General features: G+C 40.0%; 2 protein-coding genes across 5 annotated transcripts in view; one reads left to right on the top strand and one right to left on the bottom strand.

Annotated features, from left to right (window-relative positions):
• Nucleotides 1-135: 135 nt before the first annotated feature.
• LOC100249600 (uncharacterized) lies at nucleotides 136-16,679 on the top strand. The gene is made up of 3 exons (XM_010656252.3): nucleotides 136-1,792; nucleotides 14,278-14,717; nucleotides 14,939-16,679. The coding sequence occupies exons 1-3, from the start codon at nucleotides 344-346 to the stop codon at nucleotides 16,425-16,427; spliced, it is 3,378 nt and encodes a 1,125-aa protein (XP_010654554.1). The 5' UTR covers nucleotides 136-343; the 3' UTR covers nucleotides 16,428-16,679.
• Nucleotides 16,680-18,248: 1,569 nt separating this feature from the next.
• The window catches only part of LOC100254722 (pre-mRNA-processing protein 40C), a 60,541-nt gene continuing 57,337 nt past the window's right edge, over nucleotides 18,249-21,452 (bottom strand). For all 4 annotated transcript variants that reach the window (XM_002271978.5, XM_010656227.3, XM_010656240.3 and 1 more), the window contains 3 exons: nucleotides 21,293-21,439; nucleotides 19,841-19,963; nucleotides 18,249-18,832 (listed from right to left, as the gene is read on the bottom strand). In XM_002271978.5, coding sequence (XP_002272014.2) covers nucleotides 18,515-18,832; nucleotides 19,841-19,963; nucleotides 21,293-21,439 — 588 coding nt within the window. In that variant the 3' untranslated portion in view covers nucleotides 18,249-18,514. The remainder of the gene's footprint in view (nucleotides 18,833-19,840; nucleotides 19,964-21,292; nucleotides 21,440-21,452) is intronic.

Genomic DNA, 21,452 nt, shown 5'->3' with positions numbered 1-21,452 from the left:
TATTTAAATTTCTTTTTAATTTTTTGTAATAAAATCAAATATGAGAAAATCATTTTTTTCATAACATAAGATTATGATATATTTATCAATGGATTTCATTGTTTTATTTAAAAATAAAATAAAATAAAATAAAATCAATAAAGGTGCATGTAGAGATGAGAGTCATGGGAGGGAAGACATTGGCGGTAGAGGCCTGTCTTTTTGTTTTTATTTGCAGATGTTAGGCATGTTCGTCTTTTAACTTTGAATCCAATATCCCTCTTAAGTTTCTCTTCTTCTTCTTCTTCTTCATGCCCACATCTAGGGTTTCTGCCTCTGCTCCTGTGATTAGGGTTTGGTGATTATGACAGAAAAGCCGCCATTAAAATACCTCTCACCCCAAGATTGGGAGCTCCTCATTGAAGACTTCCAATACGACGTCGTACGCCGCGAGAAATGGACATCCCACTACTCCCCACTCTCCATCCTCGACCTCGCCCTCTCCTCCATTCTCCGCAAGGACTTCCCCCTCAAGCTCTCTCTCATCTCCTTCCTCGAAGAGTTCTCCGATTCTCTCTTCCGCAATTTCGAAGTCCAACTCGCCCTCGACCGCCTCATCGATGCCGTCAGATCGGTGGTTCAAGCTCCTCATGATGCTGTCTCCTTCTCCTCCGCGCTCAAGGAGCGAATGGTGGTTGCGGTCACCTCCATTTTGATATGCATTGGAAATGATGTCGAAGTTTGCCTAGGCCAACTGGAGAGCTTGGTGGAGTTGCTTTTGACAATTGTGAATCGGCCGAGTCATGGGGCGGATCGGCAGATGAGGGCGGTGGCCTGCGAGTGCTTGCGGGAGTTGGAGAGGGCGTTCCCGTGCTTGCTGGCAGAGATCGCGGGGCATATTTGGGGATTGTGCCAGAGCGAGCGAACTCACGCTTCGCAGAGCTACATTCTGTTGTTCACATTGGTGATACATAATATTGTGACTAGGAAGGTGAATGTATCGATTTTAAATACATCGGTGCCTTTGGTGCCCTTCAATGTGCCCCAATTTGTGGTTGGAGGTTCGAGCAGGGAGGTTTCGGGGTTGAATTTTAAGGAGCTGAGGAGAGTGATGGCGTTTTTGTTGGAATCGCCGCAGATTTTGACTCCTAGCGCGATGATGGAGTTTATGTCGTTGGTGATGCCGGTGGCGTTGGTGTTGGAGTTGCAGGCATCGATGTTGAAGGTGCAGTTCTCTGGCCTGCTTTACTCCTATGATCCCATGCTATGCCATGTTGTTCTGATGATTTATTCGCGTTTCGTAGATGCGTTTGATGGGCAAGAGGCCAGCATCGCTCGCCGGCTTGTGTTGATCTCGAGGGAGGCCCAGCTCCCTCTTGTTTTTCGCTTGCTTGCCCTCCATTGGTTGTTGGGTTTCATTGGATTGGTACCGGATAGCGGCGGGAGGAAGAAACAGTCAATTGTTGAAATAGGTTTGGGATTTTTTTACCCGTCCGTCTTTGATCCGCTTGCACTGAAGTCATTGAAGCTTGACCTTCTTGCCTCCTGTGCCATATGTCTCAACACATTGAGTGCGGATAATATGGGAGGAGGGTCAAGTGAGGTGGCAGGGCCCCGAGTATCTGTGGTGAAGCTATTTGAGGATGGCCTTGTCTCTGTATCCGCGTTCAAGTGGTTGCCTCCATGGAGCACAGAAACTGCAGTGGCATTCCGCACCTTTCACAAATTCCTGATAGGTGCCCGGTCTCATTCTGATACTGATTCTTCCACCAATAGAACCCTGATGGAGTCTACCATCTTCCACACTCTAGAGGTACTCTCTGGGTCTTTCCTTTTTCTTCCTTTAGGTTATTTTCTTTTTATTTTTCCTCTTCTGGTAATTGGTTAAAAGGAGAGAAAGACATTACAAGCAGTTAGGTAAAGTGACTAGTAGTTGTAAACTAGGTTTACATTTATGCAGCTGGTTTGCCTATGAATTAACATCCCCTTCAGCTCCTGGAGTATGAGCTTAAGTGATTGTTGAATACAAACCAAAGTACTGAAATGTTATCCAGTAGAAAAGCATATTCTGATTCTTCCAAATGTTCTTGTATCATCAATTTTGTTGAACTTTCCAACTTCGTATCTTGATTATTGATACTGATTGTTTCCTTTTTGTTTTTCTTTATGGAAACTTGTTTAATAACCAACTTTATCAACCATTTTGGTGGTTTATCCACATTAACACTTGTGACAACTGGGACTACCATGGATGAGAAGAGTGCAGAATGGATGGTTCTCTTAAAGGCATCAATAATAATGCCTCTAAAAGTATTAGCTAATCCTGTTTAGTGCCTCAGTCTTTGGTGTGCTCACTCCTCTCTTCCATGTTATCACAAAGGTAGTAAGAATTATTAAAGATAAAATAGTAAAAATGCTTTTCTTTTCCTTTCTTTTGATTAGATTAGAGGGAGATTATGCCATTGTAATATCCTTTTTTTCCATCTTTGTGAAATTACCTCTCTCCCATGCCCTTGCAAAGGTTGTCAAGAAATGAAACCTAGCCTATAGTCTCCAAGGGCTTAGGCCTAAGCGTAACCCAAGATGTGTGCTTAAGCAAAGTGAGGCACAACCTAGACACAAGTCAGTTTTATAAAATATGATCCAAAATTCAATCCATGTAACAAAAATATCCAAATTCTAAGCATTTCAAAGAAGCATCCAACAAAAAACTAATGCAATCATATAAAATTTCACTACACAGTTAGAAATTTCAAGAATAAAAGTATTAGAAATGAAAAAACGAAAAAGAAAGTACATTGAGTGAGTCCCCTTTTTGGTTGACACTAAAAAAAGAAAGGAAAAAAAGCAAATAGAGAGGTGCTTCTCAAACAAGGTGTGCACCTTCACAAGCAAGGAGCTATAACTAGGACTTGTTGTGCCTTGGGCCTAGGCATGCTTTAAGCGCATGCCTTTAACAATTATGATTTAGCCCCACTTTGTGTATGTGTTTCTTTGTCTCTCCATTCAATAAAGAGGGGGTTATTGAACCCGCATCTCCTTTTTCTATCCCACTAAAAAGGAATCCATGATGCTCTTCTCCTTTCATTCTTTTAGGGTGAAGATCTACATATTGATACAACATTCAGAGCAAGCACTTAAATTATTGAAAGAAGGAGAAACAGGAATAAGTTTGTATATCCCTTTGATGAACCAGTCAACAACTCTATTCTGTACCCCCGAGCTGACTTTAGGTAACTGTATGGCTGAAGATGTTCTTTGGGTCAATGTGTTTGAAAATTTTGTTTTCATTCTTCAGATAGTCCATGCTCTGAGCATTGGATAATAGAGGAGTTGCTGTAGAATAATGAAAACAATGGTTAGGATGGTGATTTAGTGCATGATTATTGGGAAGGGCCAAACTAGCTTTATTTTGGATGATACATGTATATAAATTGCTATAATGAGGGAATACTAGTTATTTTAGTTGATGATAAGTTAGGTACTTAAATTCGGTCGCTTTGGGCAACTATATTATCGCTAGTATTACATAAGTGATAAGAAATTGTATTGGTATTGTTCATTGCTACATTAACAAAATTGTTGAGGATATTGTCGACGCTACTTAAGAAAGTTGTTCCTATTGCCAAATCATGGTACTGGTCACACTACCGTAGCAGTGGGTTATTAGGATTTTTTAATTTTTAATTTTTTAATTGTGTTTCTATTTTTAAATTCAATTAGGACCATTGCTTGGGTTTTGAAGTGGTGGCCAATGAAAAGCAGATTCCTTTTGCTCATATCATCATGTGCCACATTTGCAATAGCTGCTATATTATCTAGTTTATGCACATCATCAAGTGGGTGATCTGTTTTTTTTGCTTTTTCCCCCTTTTTCTTTATATGAGCAAATAAGAATATTATTAACAATACCTAAACAAAAAAGGGCGCACCAAGGTCTATAGGGGGTATACAAAGGCTCACTCCCATGAAAAAGTGCATAACCAATCAACAAATTCTAGTATCGGCATAGAGGCTCCACCTAAAACTTCCTAGCCCAAAGAAAAACAGTGCACATGAACAAGTTTTTGAGAGCTTGATCTGCTTGTTCAACATTGACAAATGCTCTATGATTCCTCTCCTTTCAAATAGTCAAGACTAAGCACAAAGGGTAGCTTTCCATGGCTTCCCATGCTTCCTCACCACAAAAGTCTCATGCCAACTTAATGGTGTTGTTTTGACCATAGAAGGCAACACTACTTGATGTCAAACAGAGAGAATAACAAGTGTCAAAATATCCTTGTTTTAGCACAATGGAAAATGATATGATCAACTAATTCCTCCTCAACATTACAAAGACGGCATTTATTTCCCAACATTCATTCTCTTGTCACTCTCTCAAATCTCCCCATCTATTTTATGTCGCTTTTTGTAATCCCAAGAAAAGTGAGACTCAGATTGGAGAAAATTCAAAGGGAGTTTTTGTGGGGAGATATGGAGGAGAGAAGGAAGATCCACTTGGTAAGATGGGTGGCTGTTTGCAAAGACAAGAGGTATGGAGGATTGGGGTTAAGGCATATGAAGGATTTCAATAAGGCTTTGCTCGGTAAATGGCTTTGGAGATTCCCTCTTGAGAGAGGAAGTTTTTGGAGGAAAGTCATTGTTGGTAAATTTGGAGAGAAGGAAGGGGGTTGGACCACTCGAGAGGTGAGAGAGTCTTACGGGATGGGCCTTTGGAAAGACATTAGAAAGGGTTGGGAGGAGTTCTCTCTTAGAACTAGAATTCATATTGGTAATGGTAGAAGCACTAGATTTTGGTGGGACATTTGGGTAGGAGACTCTAAGCTGAAGGATATGTTCCCTCAGCTGTTCAGAATGGCAATGAACAATTCTGCTGTAGTGGCTGATCTTTGGGGGAGGCAAGGAGGGGGTGGTGGGGATTGGGAGGTGCACTTTAGAAGATCCTTTCAAGATTGGGAATTGGAGGAGGTGAGTCGTTTTCTGGAACATATTTCTGCATTAAAGGTTCAAGAAGGGGAGGATTTCTTGGTTTGGAAGATTGAGAGGAGGGGAAAGTTTAGTGTTAAATCTTATTATAGGTCTTTAAAGGGTGAGAATAGCCCTTTCTTTCCGGCCAAAGAGGTTTGGGGTTCACATGCCCCTTTGAGAACTCGTTTTTTTACTTGGGAAGCAGTTTGGGGTAAAATTTCTACTATTGATATGTTGATGAGAAGGGGTTGGTCTATGGTTAATAGATGTAATCTGTGTAAAGAGAATGAGGAATCGGCGGACCACATCCTTATTCATTGTGATAAGACTAGGAAACTATGGAATTCATTGTTGTCTTCTTTTGGGGTGATATGGGTATTCCCAGTTTCAGTGAGAAACTTGCTAGGTGAATGGAAAATTAAGGGCCTAGGGAAGAAAAGGAAAGCAGCGTGGAGATTAGCGCCTATTTGTCTCTTTTGGTGCATTTGGGGAGAGTGAAACCGAAGAACGTTCCAAGAGGAAGAAATGTCAGATACGAGTCTAAGGAACCTCTTTTTTCGGTCTCTTCTAGAGTGGTCTAAACCTTTTCTGGACTTGGACTATCTCTCCTTTCTGATTTTTTGGGTGATGGGGTTGAAGTTTAGCTGTTTCCTTTTTAGGCTATTGTTGTTTTTGTGGCCTTGGGTTTGGCTTTCTTTGTATACTGCCTGTGTACATGGGGAGCGCCCCCTTTTAGGCGCGTTTTTATCATTTTTCTTCTCTTTGTCTATAAAAAAAAAAACTGTTTCAAAGGCAAAATTCTCCCTCAAATTACTTCCCAAGCAAAGGATTCTACTTTTTCGGCACCTAGGGGTTCCAAACTACATTTACTGGAAAAGTTCCTTATTCCACTTCCAAAAAATGTCGAAGTTTTTGACTAAGAAATTCTCTCTTCGATTTCCTCCATACCAACATGTCTTGCTCGTCCCTCCTCACTAAATGCTTTTGCAACTTTGAGAGGAAGGCATCCACACTTTCCATGCTTGATACACTTTGGAGTTCTACTAGCCCTTAAAAATATATTTGCATGTGCAGTTAGAGTTATAATGGAGTCATCATAGGATTTTTTAAGTTGTAGCAGCAGTCTTAATTACTGAAATATATTTATAGATAATCAAGATAGAAGCAAAAGTAAGAAATTTTCCTTTTTGTTTGTTTGTACTGATGCTAAAGCTTTGCTTGCATGACTCCTTATTCTTTTTTTTTTGATAGGAAACGACAAAGGCATATATTAATATAAGGGAAAGTACAAGAGAAGGATGAGGAATCCTCCCCCCCAAGAAAACAGAACTACAATGAAACAAGTACGAGAAAATATAAAGTAGATACAGACAACTACTATGAGTTAGGCCAACCCAATGGAGTTGCACGCCGCTAACCAATCAAGGTGAATCACATTAAGGGGAATCCCCTTAAAAACCTTAGAACAAGAAACCCAAAGAGAAGCAAGGAAATGAATCATGTCCCAAAGGTTCTCTGAATTCCTTGATTTATCCTCAAAAATCCTTGCATTTCTTTCCCGCCACACCACCCATAATATAGCAATGCACGCAGCTTGCCATAATACAATCCCTCTCTTAGAAGATCCAAAACCATTAAAATTGATAGATATCATGTCAAAGACGCTCCTAGGAGGAACCCAATCTATCTTTGTTAGCTGAAATAATCTGTGCCACAACCCCATCGTCATAGAGCAATGAAGAAAAAGATGATCTACTGTTTCTCCCTGCTCCATGCACAACATGCAAATGTCAGGACTAAGTGCTTTGTAGGGTCTTCTCAACTGTAACATGTCGTTAGTATTAACCTTCTTGTGAGCCACCAACCAGACAAAGGACTTGATTTTGAAAGGGACTTGAGAATTTCAGACTAACTTGGTAGGGAAAACTGAAGGCAAACCAGATATTTGGGATAAGGCAAGGAAGAAAGATTTGACTGTGAAAAGTCCTGAAGAAGATAAAGACCAAGATCTCTTATCTGGAACCGAAGATGATAAATGTAAATGATCAAGAGACTGCATGAGACTTTCTAATTCTTCTATCTCGGAATCGGAAAGGTTACGACGGAAGTTAAAATTCCAAGAGAAGGGGCGAGTGGATCCGAGAATTGAAGAAATAGGAATGTTTTTATCCATTACTACTCTAAGTAGTCTTGGAAAACGAACCCCCAGAGATTGATCCCCCCACCACAAGTCTTCCTAGAACCGAATTCTATCCCCATCTCCTACCATGAACCGAGTAAACTTGGAAAAATCTTGGAAAACTTGTGCAATAGCCTTCCAAGGACAACGATGTGACCATCTAACAACAGTGTTGGCGTCCCAACCATTAGAATGTGATCCATAAATGCTTAAAATGACCTGATGCCACAATGTTGAACCCTCCCTTGGATACCTCCATAACCATTTCCCTAAGAGAGCGGAATTCCGTAAGGAAATCCTTCCAAGCCCCAAACCCCCTTTCATCTTTGATTTACACACTACCTCCCAACTAACTAGATGATCTCTTTTGCCTTCCCCAACTCCAGACCATAAAAAATCTCTTTGCAACCTCTCAATTCTTACTGCCACGGAGGCGGGAATCTTAAACAAGGAAAGGAAGTAACAAGGCATATGAGTGAGACAAGATCGAATGAGAGTTATCCTGCCTCCAAAAGATAAATACGCCTTCTGCCACCCATCTAATCTGCTCGATATCCTCTCAATCACAGGATCCCAGAAACTACTAGACTTGGGATTCCCACCCAGAGGAAGACCCAGGTATAGTATAGGCCACCCAGAAGCCTTGCAATCAAGCAACTCGGCCAACCTATGTAGATGATCCTGACCGAGATTAATGCCATAAATATTACTTTTGTCAAGGTTAACCTTCAGCCCAGAAATATGCCCAAACACTAGCAAAACGCTCTTGAGAGTTAGTAAGTCCTCTTCTCGAGTGCTAGAGAAGAAGATGGTGTCATCTGCAAATTGTAAATGGGACACCCTTGTCCTGTTCCTACCCACCCTGAAACCCTCGAATACATTTCTTTCCTCTGCTCTCAATAACATCCTACTCATTACATCTGCTACTATGGTGAACAAAAAGGGGGATAAATGGTCGCCTTGTCTCAAACCTCTAGATGCCTTAACCCACCCTTTAGCATTACCATTCACTAGAATTGCAAAAGACACCGAGGACAAACAACCTCTTATCCATTTCCTCCATCTAAGATTGAACCCCTTTTTCTCCATCACATGGTCCAAAAAATCCCAACTCACATGGTCATAAGCCTTTTCAAAATCAATTTTAAAGACAACTCCTTCCTCCCCTGATCGTTTTTTCTCATCCACTATCTCATTGGCTATGAGGACTGCGTCCAAAATTTGTCTCCCTTGAACAAAAGCTCCCTGAGTGGAATGGATAGTTTCATGAAGTACCCCTCTTAGACGCCCTGCTAACACTTTGGCAATAATCTTGTAAAGACTTGTGATCAAGCTAATGGGTCTATAGTCTGATAACTTCTTTGCCATACTTTTTTTAGGTAACAGAACTATGAAGGACTTTGATTAATTATCCCACTTCTGTGAAACTCATCGAACACTCTCACTAAATCCTCCTTAATCACATCCCAACAATCTTGAAACACTGCAATAGTAAAACCATCAGGCCCTGGAGCTTTATCCCTATCCATCTGAAAAATGGCCTTAGAAATCTCTTCTTCAGTAAAAGGGAATTCCAACCTAGACGCACTCTCACTAGATATAGGAGACCAATCTAAGCCTTCAACTCTCCAAGATTCTCCGGAAGGACTAGCATAGAGCTTTTCAAAATACCTTAAAATTTCCTCTTTGATGCTATCTGAATTATCCAACACCAAGCCTCTTTCATTCTCCAACACCTTGATAAATTTCCTATTTCTCCTGCCATTAGCCACTTTATGGAAAAATTTTGAATTACAATCCCCTTCTTTAACCCATTTCACCCTAGCTTTTTGTCTCCAATGAATTTCTTCCCTTAAGATCAACTCCTCTAACTCCCCTTTCCTTACGGCTCTTTGGATTAAAAGTTCAGGAGAGAGACCCCCTTCTTGCTCCATGGAGTCAAAGTTAGCTATATCTAACAAAATGCATTTTTTCCTTTCAATTAGGTCACCAAAAGCATTCTTATTCCACTCTTTCAATTTGGCCTTAAGGAATTGAAGTTTCCTCATGAACTTGTGACCTTCCCACCCATCTCCTTGAAACTCCCTCCACCAACTTCCAAAGCTCTCCTTAAAACTTGGATGATGTAACCACATATTCTCAAACCTAAATGGAGTTGGGCCCCACTTGAACGGATTGGTTTCCAAGACTATCGGCCAGTGATCCGACGTCCATCTAGGAAGAACATCTTGGAGACTTTGCGGGAATAATTGTTCCCACTCATTTGAGTAGAGAAACCGGTCTAATCTCTTGCACACAGGATGCTCTTGCATGTTTGACCAAGTGAATGATGCACTCCTTAAAGGAGGATCGATCAGTTCGTTTTCTCTTATAAAGTCATCCAAGTCCTTCATGCTTGGGGTCAATCGACCACCACCCAATTTTTCTGAACATCTCCTTATGACATTGAAATCTCCACCCACGCACCAGCATGGGGAAGAAAGACCAAAAATGTCTGAGAGCTCCTCCCAAAAATCCTTCCTAAGAGCTGTGCTATTTGGGCCATAGACAGTTGATAACCAAAACTGTTCACTTCCATCCACTGCAAACTTGACTGAGACCGAAAAGGAACCTAATACCACCTCCTCACTGTGCAACTTTTTAGAGTCCCACATGACCAAAATCCCCCCCGAAGCCCCGCACGCCGGAAGGACTGCCCATTCCTTATTTATGGCTGTCCACACGCTACCCACAAACCTCCTGTCACACTCTGCCTTTTTTGTTTCCTGAATCATCACTATATCTGGTTTTTCCGATCTCAGAAAGTCTTTAACTACCCTTCTCTTTTTCCATGAACCCAACCCCCTGGTATTCCAACTGATTATCTTCATGGATTAAACACACGGACCCTAAACCTCCAAACCAGATTCATCTCATCTCACAGACCTTTGGAACATCTGCTCTTCCTCCTGGAGTATACTTTTATATCCAGAGTCTTTAAGACGTCGCGTATTTTTGCCATTTTTCTAGGAGAAATTCCTTCTATTTGGAACTCTCCAGTTGGGGAACCCGCAACCACTCTCTGACTAACTGTAGTCTGAATAGGAGATGGATTGGTATTAGGCATCACTGGGTTAACACTGTCCGTCATCTGGCTAGGATGAGCAATTTGGTTCACCTCCACAACGAGGTTAGGGAAGCCAACACTATTTTGACCCACAGTACCATCGTCACCTTTTATGTCAAAAAATTCGGACTTTTCTCGGTTCTCCAAAGGATCCAGAGACTGAATGACTGATCTGGGAAGAGTGGGGGCAGCAGGACTCAAGAATGGAGTAATGGAACCAAAAGAAGGAGGGAGATGAGATGAGGGAGACTGAAAAATTGAAGACGGGGTTACCTCCAGATTTTCTGCGGCCAACAATCCACAATTCCCCAAAAATCTTAGCCCTTTACCTCTGGTTTTTGGAGTAGAAGGCAACACCATGACTGTTCCGCCACGAGGATCGGACCCCACTCGGCCCAAAAATCCTTCCATATAGTCGTCGGAGAATAGATTGTGCTGGGCCGCTTCGTTTTGTGATGTCGAAGCCCTTTCCCCAAGGCGATGCTTCCAGATCCTTGAATAACGGCGAGAGAATAGAGGACTCGCACTTAAACCTCTTCCCGCCAGGTAATCGGCCCCTAAATCCACACCTTCTGGGTTCACATCGAAGACTACCTTGTCCTTCTCGCTCAAAAGATTCTCGCTGCGACACCGAAGGCCTTGTCGGCGCTCAGAGCTTGGAGGGAGAAGGATAGACCACAGCTTTTTTGAATCGATCGTCGCTTTCTTCTTCGCGGGACTACTGGTCTGAGCCTCAAGACTATATCCAGAAACTATTTTCCCCTTTCCCACTGCGGGTGACTCATTTCCAGTTCCTGACAACGCCTCCATCTCCACTGGGTCATTTCCTCTTGGGCTAAGGCCCAACCCCGACGGGCCTTTATAACTGCAGTCCACTTTTTCAACTGTAGAGCCACACTTAGATGGAGGCTGGGCCTTCCTCTCATAGGCCCGGCGGTCCTCAACAGCGGAGGCCTCGTCCCCTCCGACCCTTTCCCCACCCCCTTCCTTCTTCTCAAACGGCCCAACATCCTTTTTATTTGAATTCAAATTGGGCAACGACTGTGCCTGCACTCCTTTGCTACGTGTCCCCTCTGCAACAACCACAGCCATACCTCTTTCTTCCCCCTTCCTCGTCCTATTATCCTCCTCGACACGGCATCTTCCTCCAGCCGTTGATCTGATTTTCTCCTCCCGTCTTCCTCCACCTGTCCCCGTGTTAGATGCAAAGGCCTCCCGAGTCGACTCGCCCTTTACGCTACCTCTTCGGCAATCTTCTTCTCCGACCACTACGACGGCAACTGTAAACACCCACTCCCCATCTGTCACCTCGAGTAAAGCCGGTAGGACTGTCCTTTCTTTCATTGCGATTCTTACCCTCGCCTTGCTAAGATCGAACAATTTTAATGTGCGCCAATCAATTTCAGTCACCGTCCCCCATTGCTCCACTATTTTCTTCAAGTGTACCTCAGACCAGAGGTGAAATGGTAACCCCCGTAGTTCGATCCAGCCTCCTCTGAATTTCCCCTCTATTTCCGCATTTTCCTTCGGCGACCATCTTCTCATCTGTACTGAAATCCTCCCCTCAACCCGTAACTTCCTCAAGTCTTGAAGAAAGGTAGCTTCCTCTGTTGTTTCGACGAAGAAAACTCCTTTTCCGCCTGAGAATGGTACAATCGTGACTACGCCTTTCTTCCCTAATTTTCTCGCCACCACACGGCCAACCTCAACCCAGTTAACCCTATCCTCAATGCATTCACACACCACTGCACGCGCCCATCTCCCGACAGAAATAATGCCACCTTCTCTTGATCCTTCACCACTGACCACTTTCGCAAAAGACCTATGTAAGGGACCCACAAGATTTTGTGAGGAACCTTCTCCTCTGTGTTGCCTTCCTTTTTCAACTGTATTCGCCGAGGGGACCACCAACATTGAAGACAGCGCCCTTCTGATATTCTCCCACCCGCTGCCCTCCTCGCCCTCTGGAATCATCAAACAGCAATATCTTCTCTTGGTAGCAAACTCTGATATCCTTATGAACCTTCCATAGTCATTGAAGCCAACTTCCATCAAGTGGGCACAATGTTTTCCCCTGAATTTTCTGTTAAAACCTAGGTGACCCTCCATTTCTATGGCTTTCGTCAAATGCTTGATCATCCACCCGACTGCTTCCTTTTCAAAACCTAGGACGAAATTAGCGCCTCTACTGTGCTCTGTGATCGAACACCAAGTTCCTTCTTGCTCGCCTACCAACTTGACCAAGAAGGTCTTCCTCTCCACGATAACCTTCACCATGTTTTGGATGATATGCTTGAACCATGCAGTCAGTTGAACCAACAATAAGTGTGCATGTATTATTGGATCATTTGAACCATTGAGCTGTTTGGGAGACTGGAATCACTTGGTAAACTGGAAGCAATCAGTACCAGTGACGGATTTGAACAAACGAGCAAAAGACAGATTCGCTACTAAAGCCCTAACATTATTGCCCTCTTCTTTCTCATTCCAAGCCCATCGTCCTCTTCACAGTCTAGGCAGAGGGATCTTCGTCTATTTGCTCTCAAATCCAAAGCCCTACAGTATCGTTCCAAACACAGGGAATCGCCCGGACTGCATGACTCCCTATTCTAGTGTTTATTGGGTAAGTTTCTATTTATTAATTAATTACCTAGTTCTCTACATCAGTCTGAGATGGTCTGGAGAAGCTTTGAAGAGATTTTCTTTGGGGTACAGGGGATTTAAAGAGAAATGCAATTGGCTCATATGGATGATAGTTTGCTTCCATTAGGATAAGGATGTATTAGGGATTAGGAGCCTTCTTTTAGCCATTAATAAGGCACTGTTAGGGGAATGGCTTTGGAGGATTGCACTAGACAGATATAGGCTAGGGTGTGTTGGTGGTCATTCGTAGGTTTGGGCATACATAATGCAATTAGAAAAGGGTGGTTGACTTCCATTCTTTGATCCCCATCTCCATGGCAATATGCTTACAATCAAATTTTGTCTGATGTTTGTTTAGTTAAGGTGTTTTCTTGGATATGTGCAGGATCATAGTGAACCAAGAAGCTATAGTTGTTGATTATTAAAATGATAAATAGTTGCTGATTATTGAAACAGGGAGGTTGACCATGGTCATTATTAATTAAAAAAGGAGAGGGAGCTGGAATTGATGGAATCATTCCTGTCTGTCTAGAACCCTTTTTTTTTTTATCAGATCTCCTGTCTAGAACTTAGAACATGGTAGTTGATGAGGGGCAAGAAGGATAGATTGGTGTGGAGATTATCCAAAGTAGGCAGCTTCTCAGTTAAATCCTTCTGTAAGGGCTTTGTTCTTACTTGCAACAGTTCTTTTCTTTTCTTTTCAGAGGTACGGTGTTCTTTTGCTCCATCCAAGGTTGGTTTCTTTGTTAATGATGTTTCTGGGAGAAGATCCTCACAATTGATCAGCTAATGAGATGGGGATTGGACTCCAATAATTGGTTTTGCATGAACAAACAAGATACAGAGTTATCTGATCACATGCTCATTCATTGTGGTGTGGCTTAAAGTCCATGGTCCAAGGTTTGTGAGGTTTGCCTTTTCGTTTTGCTACTTAGGCATTCTCTCTATACTTCCTATGTACCAGGGTTTGCTCTCCCTTTAGACATTTTATTAATGCATGTATACCTGTTAGCTCATTGGCTTCTGATACACTTGAATGACCTTTAAGCTACATTTGGCCTCTTCAGTCATTAACACAAGAAATCAGATGATGGAAATAATATATAAAAAATATCATGATGAAAAACATGCTGAGACAGGATGGTGTTAGTTAAACTGTATGCCTGTATGGTTTTCATCCACTTTTCTACTTTTCTTGTAGTAATAAAGAGCCCAGTCAAATCAGTGGTGGGATTTTTTAAAAATGTACCAGGGACTATCAAGTAGTTAACTACGCTCTGCTGCCTTCTACTGAGCACCTTATATTTGGAAGCACACCTAAACTTCTATGTGTACCTGTTCCATAACTATCCAGAGATGGGATCTTCTCCAGTAATCTGATGTCTGAATTCGAATTTTGCAGAGGCTGCTTGTGGAGATGACATTGGAGTTTCAGAGATTGGTTCCAGTAATTGTTGCTTTTGTTGACCGTTTGTTGCTCTGTCACAAGCATCGTTGGTTGGGAGAACGCTTGCTTCAGACATTTGATCAGCATTTGCTTCCAAAAGCCACCATAGACTATAGATTGGCTTCTTATTTCCCAATTTTTGATAGAATTGCTGAGAATGATACCGTTCCCGCTTGTGGATTGTTGGAGCTGCTTACCAAATTTATTGTTTCCCTTGTTGAAAAACATGGCCCAGATACGGGATTGAAATCTTGGTCTCTGGGAAGTAAAGTTCTTGGCATTTGCCGGACGTTGATGATACACCACCATAGTTCTAGATTATTCCTTGGATTATCTCGTCTCCTTGCATTCACTTGCCTGTATTTTCCTGATTTAGAGGTTCGGGACAATGCAAGGTATGATAAAGGGAATTGTTTTTTCCTTTGTTCTATTCTTAATTATTCCTTTCCTATCTGCATAACAGGGTTAAGTTACATTTCTTTATGAAGAAAAGAGTGGATATGGCTAAGAACAGCATAAAGGATGTGCAAGGAGAGAAAAACCATTAATTAGCTTGTCAAAAGAAAAGGAGAAAATTGTATCATTTGTATCTCTCATTAACTGTGGCATTTTTCAGGATCTACCTGCGGATGCTGATCTGTATACCAGGAAAGAAGCTTAGACACATATTGAACCTCAGGGCACAACTCCCTGGAATTGCGCCATCTCCACATACCAGCTCATTCTTCAATGTTCAGTCTCCTCGGCCTTCTCGTGATCTTAAGAAATCCAGGAATATCTCTTCTTACATTCACCTTGAGCGTGTTATACCACTGCTTGTAAAACAATCTTGGTCCTTGTCTTTGCCAACTTTGGGTATTGGGGGTGACAAACCTGGTTATCTGGAGAATATCATGGACAGTGAACCCCCAGTTGACATGGAAAGGGAGGTTGATGGCAGTAGTAGTATACAAATCATCTCTGAGACTGAAAAAATTGATCATCCACAGGAGCCTTTACGTGTGATGGATTCAAAGATTTCAGAGATCCTAGGAATATTGAGGCGGCATTTTTCATGTATTCCGGATTTCAGACACATGCCAGGGCTTAAGATTAGAATATCCTGTAGTTTGAGATTTAAATCTGAGCCCTTCAATCGTGTATGGGGGGCTGATGTGCCTGCTGCTGATTTGGATGGTGTAGATGCACTTCCTGCCATATATGCAACTGTGCTCACGTTTTCATCTTCGGCACCTTATGGGTCTATCCCATCATTTCACATACCCTTTTTACTTGGTGAACCTCCCACAAATGGTTATTCCTCAGGTCAAAAGGGCTCATTGGATATTGTCCCTGTTGAAAATGGTTCAGAAGAGGAAGAAAGTTTCAGGGCTCCTGTAATGATTGAATTGGAACCACGGGAACCAATGCCTGGTCTTGTTGATGTTTCCATTGAAACAAATGCAGAAAATGGTCAGATCATAAGTGGACAGCTTCAGAGTATCACAGTGGGCATTGAAGACATGTTTCTCAAGGCCCTTATCCCAGCCGACATTGCAGAAGATGGAGTTCCTGGTTATTACTCAGAAGTGTTCCATGCTCTGTGGGAGGCATGTTGTACTTCATCCAACACTGGGAGGGAGACCTTCCCTTTGAAAGGAGGCAAAGGAGTGACAGCAATCAATGGGACCCGATCTGTTAAGCTCCTTGAAGTTCCTGCAATGTCTTTGATCCGGGCAGTTGAGCGCCACTTGGCACCCTTTGTTGTAAGTGTGATGGGTGAACCCCTTGTTAACATTGTAAAGGATGGGGGAGCGATCAGAGACATCATCTGGAAGGATGGAGCCTCAGATTCAGCCCTAGATGTTTCCACCTCAGTTACTGATTACGCGGAGGAGCCACTCCAACTCAAGTACATTGATGAAGAAGATGACAGAGAGAGCAATGTGAACATCAGCAACAGAAACATTGGGTGCTTTCTGGTCTTGATATTTCTTCCACCAAGGTTCCATCTCCTTTTTCAAATGGAGGTATGTGAGCTCTCAACTTTAGTTCGGATTAGAACTGATCACTGGCCATGCCTAGCTTATATTGATGATTATTTGGAAGCTTTGTTTTTATCATAGAGAGGGGAATATTTCTTTCCTGTATACAGAACATGAGTTATCATCTAAACTTTCCGACCGCATCTTCAGCAAATTTTTTCAGATTCTTTCCCTGTATTGTAACTTACGAAAAAGGAGTTTTTTTTTTTTTTTTTTTTTTGCCCTCAGAATAACCTTAAAAACTGTAAATACCTCCTCCAGGTGTGTTATTTATATTGTATTCTATTGATTTTTGAGATATTTAAATAATGCATTTTTTTGTTTTTGGGGCAACCTCCTATCTCTGTGATGAGCTTGTTTAGTAGCATAACCTTTTTTATTTATTTCAGCATTATGTTTGTGTGTGGTTATCATTTTGCTGGGCCTCTTGTCCCCACACATTTAAAAATATTTCTCTGAGTATCATTTAGCTCAATTGGTATAAGGTGTATAACTAAAGGGTTTGGACTGTGATGAGAAGAAATTAGTTTGTGTTTGTTTGTTTGTTTGTTTGTTTTGTTTTGTTTTGTTTTTTTTTTTTTGTTTTACTTAATTCTAAATAAAACTTAAAACTAAATAATAATTAATAATATTGAGTATTAAGTTGTTTGTTTTTTTAATACTTTATTTTTATTAAGTATTAAAAAATAAAAAATAAATCAATGTATTTTTTTTAGTATTTAGAAAAAGTTAAATATTTTGATTTTTTTATTCAACAAAATTTTTAAAAAAATAAGTAATAAGTCAACAAAAAGTAGAAAAACAAACGCTTTAAAATATGAAAACAAGATGTTTTCAATAAAAAGTTAAAACAGATACTACCTCAATCTAAATTTGAGATGTTATTTATCTATGTTTTTATATATATATATATTCTTATATAGTTTAAATCATTTTGTATCGGTTTGTTTTGTATAGTGGATGAATTCAATTAAATTTTGATCATTTTTTTTAATTGTAGGAAGGATTCTTGAAACCATGCATTTAATTTTTATTTTTTTAATTAGAAACAAAGATAAATTTTTATTGATAAGAGAAAAAGAGAAGGATGAGGGGCCCTTTTCTCAAAATATAAAACCTGATCAAAGTAAGAGCATGCTCCACTATGAATAATGGACCGAAAACCAATTTAAGTAAATGGAACTCTCTCCTAAAAGAATTGGAACAAGAAGCCCAAAGGAAGAAGTAGAACAAACATCTCTCTTACCATATAATCCAAAGATTTGTCAAAGAGTCCTTCCTCTTAATGAATTTTCCGATTTTTTGAAAAGAGATAAACATTCATATCTCAAATACTCCTGCATGACACCCAAACCATATTGGCTAAACTAAAGAGCTTATACCAAAACCCCAAAATTAATGGGCAATATAGAAAAAGATGGTTGGCTAAGCAACTTTGAGCTTGTAACTTTTTGTTCAGCTGAAGCCATGATTTTTTTTTTTAAAAAAATCATTTTATTAGCAAAGTTTTATTAAATATAAAATAATTTTTTAAATAAAATTTGGAATAAGTCTTTGATGAAAAGTAACACCATCCCCTTTTTAAGGAAGACCCAAAATAAAAAATAAAAAAATAAAAAACATGCTTGGGAAAAATACATACATAAAAGCCCTGTAGGGAAGTTAGGATTCAATATCAATGGAGAAGCAACTCAGCTTTTATACTTTTTATCCTCTTCCATTCCCTAATAACCCTCTCCACAATTTTCTTTCCTTTTTTTCCCCCAAGAACCATCCAACTAGTGATTGACATTTAAAATCGTTCCCCTCTGGGAAGCGTCTTTCCTAATTTAAGCTTTCATGTACGCTATGAAAATAAGGAAATTAGAAATTGAAAAAGAATTCAGGCAGAGAGACCACATGACTTTCAAGGTGGCTTTCCTTTGTGTACCATAATGGTCATTATCATTTGCTTTTCTACCCCATGAAGACGTTAAACAAAAATCACTTTAGATACATATAAATTACAGCATTCACAGAGATCAATTAGCTTGAACCCCATAATAAAAAACATAAAAATATACGGTAGAAAAGGAAAAACTAAATGTGAAAAAAAAAAAATTAAATTAACTACTAATCAGTAAGCAAAAGTAAAGTCTATTTTCTCATGGGAAAAAAGTGAAAAAAAGTCATCTTCGCTCATGGGCTCTCCTTGACCCAGATGGAAATCTCCCGGAATCAACAGAGCTTCTACCTTTTACTTCTGTATGCTTCTCTTCAGTTTGATCCTGCGCCAATTTTTGCTTCCGCAGCATCTCCTCGCTATATCTGCGCCATACTGATTCCCTATCTTTTCTTGGCATCTTTATATACCTGGTATCAGATCTCAGCAGACGTTTGGCCGTCGACCATGATGTCAGAACTGTTTTTCCATCTTCAGTCTCCTGTGTAGCTGCTTCTGCAGTTAGGACTTCAGACAACAAAGCTCTAAACTCGTGTGCACGCCGCTAAAAGAAAAAAAAAGAAAAAAAAAAAGAAAAAGTCAACCACAAAATGATCTTATCATATGAAACAGTGTTTTTATTTTTTGCATCGCCATTAAATTGAAATAATTTAAACAGTGGATCGCCTTCTGAATTAGTTGCAATTAACATATAGTCTAGTGATGCAGTAGGTTACTAGTTTTCATGTCTTTTAGTCTTTAAGCAACAAAATGGAGAATTAGTGGTGCAGTTCTACCAATCAAATAGACGATTGGTATTGCAGTTCTACAGCACATAAAATATTCTTTGACATTTCTGTTTTGTTCTTAATAACATTGTTGAGGTTACAGCATAGCATAACCAGTTTTCCTTCCGGTAAAATCATTGCCCCGGGGGTATTGAAGATTCCCAAGCTACTAAACATCAGGAAGCACAACCTCCATCCAGGGATTAAGAGAATGGGGCCACAAGCACAATATACATCAAAGTTTCATCTTATTCTTCAAAGTCCAGAGGTAAATATGATCACCAAAAGGACTGTTCCTCATCTATGAAAATTTGGATTGAAATAACACCAATAAAGGACAGTTGTTTGTGCAATATCAAGAAGTACCAGCCAATGCACATGCATCATGCATTGTGATCCATGTTCATCTTAAAAACTTTCAATGGAGAAATCAGCCAATTATTCTTGTACTTCAATTCTTGATAAAATTTTGACTGGGAGATATACCGTACACAATATACTAGTCATTGAATTATAGACTACTGATGTAAGTTCATGACAAAGATGATTCAACTCCAAATATTTTTGTTTTAAATATCATCAATGTCATTTTACACTTTCATGTAGCCACTTTTTAATAGCAAGGAGCATGCCAAATTCTACAAAAAATGTGTGCCAAAATAATGACTGAAACAACAATTGAAATATACTATTAAGTGCTATTAAATTGTAGGTTATATTGGAGAGCATTAAAAGGAAAGTTACCATTGACCATCAAAGGAAGACACAAGACAGTTTAGAATTACCTCATGAAGCATCTTTATGTGTTCCCGGAAGAGCTTCTCCAGGTCAGATGGATCAAGATCAGAATTTGTTGCACGTGCTTGTGGATCTTTCTCCAATTTAGGCTTTGATTCCGTCCAAGATACCTAAGCACATGAATAGGAGAAAGATGTTAACGGTTTTATCAGTTGGACCGACACTCAATTCCTAGTGGAAATAAAGCCACCGAGAAATGATGTAACCAAGTAAACCAGCAGCTATATGCACACAAATGCAAACCCGGCATTCGCTCAGCTTTGAAAATTTAATGCACCATTGTGCCTAAAGCAGACCTTGAATGCATCGTATATTTCAAAATTCCTTTCTAAACATATTTCTTTCAGGCAGAATACAAAATAACTGAACCTTTTGGCATGTGGAAGTATATTAAATGGTAAAACAGATATATATCTACTCCACTTGTGTTCCATCCAGTCCATAACAAACAATGAAGTGGCCAAAGAAAATCCTAAAGTGAAAAAACAGACCCATTCAGCATCATACTTGGAAAAACTGATGCAATCAATAGTCCTTTTCTATTTTCACCGTTCAAGTATTTTACAGCTTGTATTACCATCTCATCTTACCTTCATATAAAACTGCAACTGTTACCTTCTTAGGAAAAGAATATCTAAGAAAAGAATATTCAGTGAAGATTCAAATTTGTATCAATTTTATCTCAACAACTTTTGCACATCACACAAACTAGCAAACTTATGACTTATTCCATTTTCCTATTATAGGCATGCATGTTTAAACATATATGTATTCTAGCATGATCATTATTATCTATAAACAATTACTCTAAATCCATGATAGTGAATCACAGAGCAATTTCTATCCTTCATCTAGATTGGACCCTGTTATTGTCCATTAGTCTGGACTGATCATTCAACAATGGCCCCCATGGGTACTTGAATTCTAACATTTAGCCAAATTCCTTTCTAGGTAGCAATTTATCCACTAATGAAAAAGTTCGAAACAGAGATAGCCGTGTGAGCTATTTATTTTGATATATGAATTGCTTCACTTCCTAAACCTTCAAACAAATTGATTAAGATACATATGGAAGGACTTGCAATTATGATTGATATAATGTTTAAGTGATAAAACTTCCATTTTCTTCCCTCTTCATTCCTTCCTATTGAAACCTAAAATATTTTTCATTCTGGCAGACATAAGATTATTAATGAACCAAAATGACCAATACAAGCTTATTTGGCCATACAAGCATCCCTCCAGAGAACATCTGGGCTTCACCTGATCATTGTACACAATCATCCATGAATGTTGGTACCTTTTGCACAACAGGAGCTTCACATCAAATAAGGAACCCTAGATTTACAATACCCAGAATACATACTATTCAACTTCATATCGCACACATCCATAGCTAATCCATCCAAATTTAAAACATTACTATAATATGATCCTACCTGAGGGTCCTTAATGGTTTCCACAAGTAAGGCTTGATAAGATGATACCGCCTCTTTTCTGCGCACTTTCAGTCGCACCCTCTCCATTTCTTGTTCTTCCCTTTCTTTCCGTTTCCGTAATTCTCGCTCCCTTTCCTTCAATTTATCCTGAAAATTGGTG

The sequence above is a fragment of the Vitis vinifera genome, chromosome 1, assembly GCF_030704535.1.
Source record: "Vitis vinifera cultivar Pinot Noir 40024 chromosome 1, ASM3070453v1".
NCBI classification, from domain to species: Eukaryota; Viridiplantae; Streptophyta; class Magnoliopsida; order Vitales; family Vitaceae; genus Vitis; species Vitis vinifera.
This window is presented reverse-complemented; position numbering and strand designations above follow the sequence as displayed.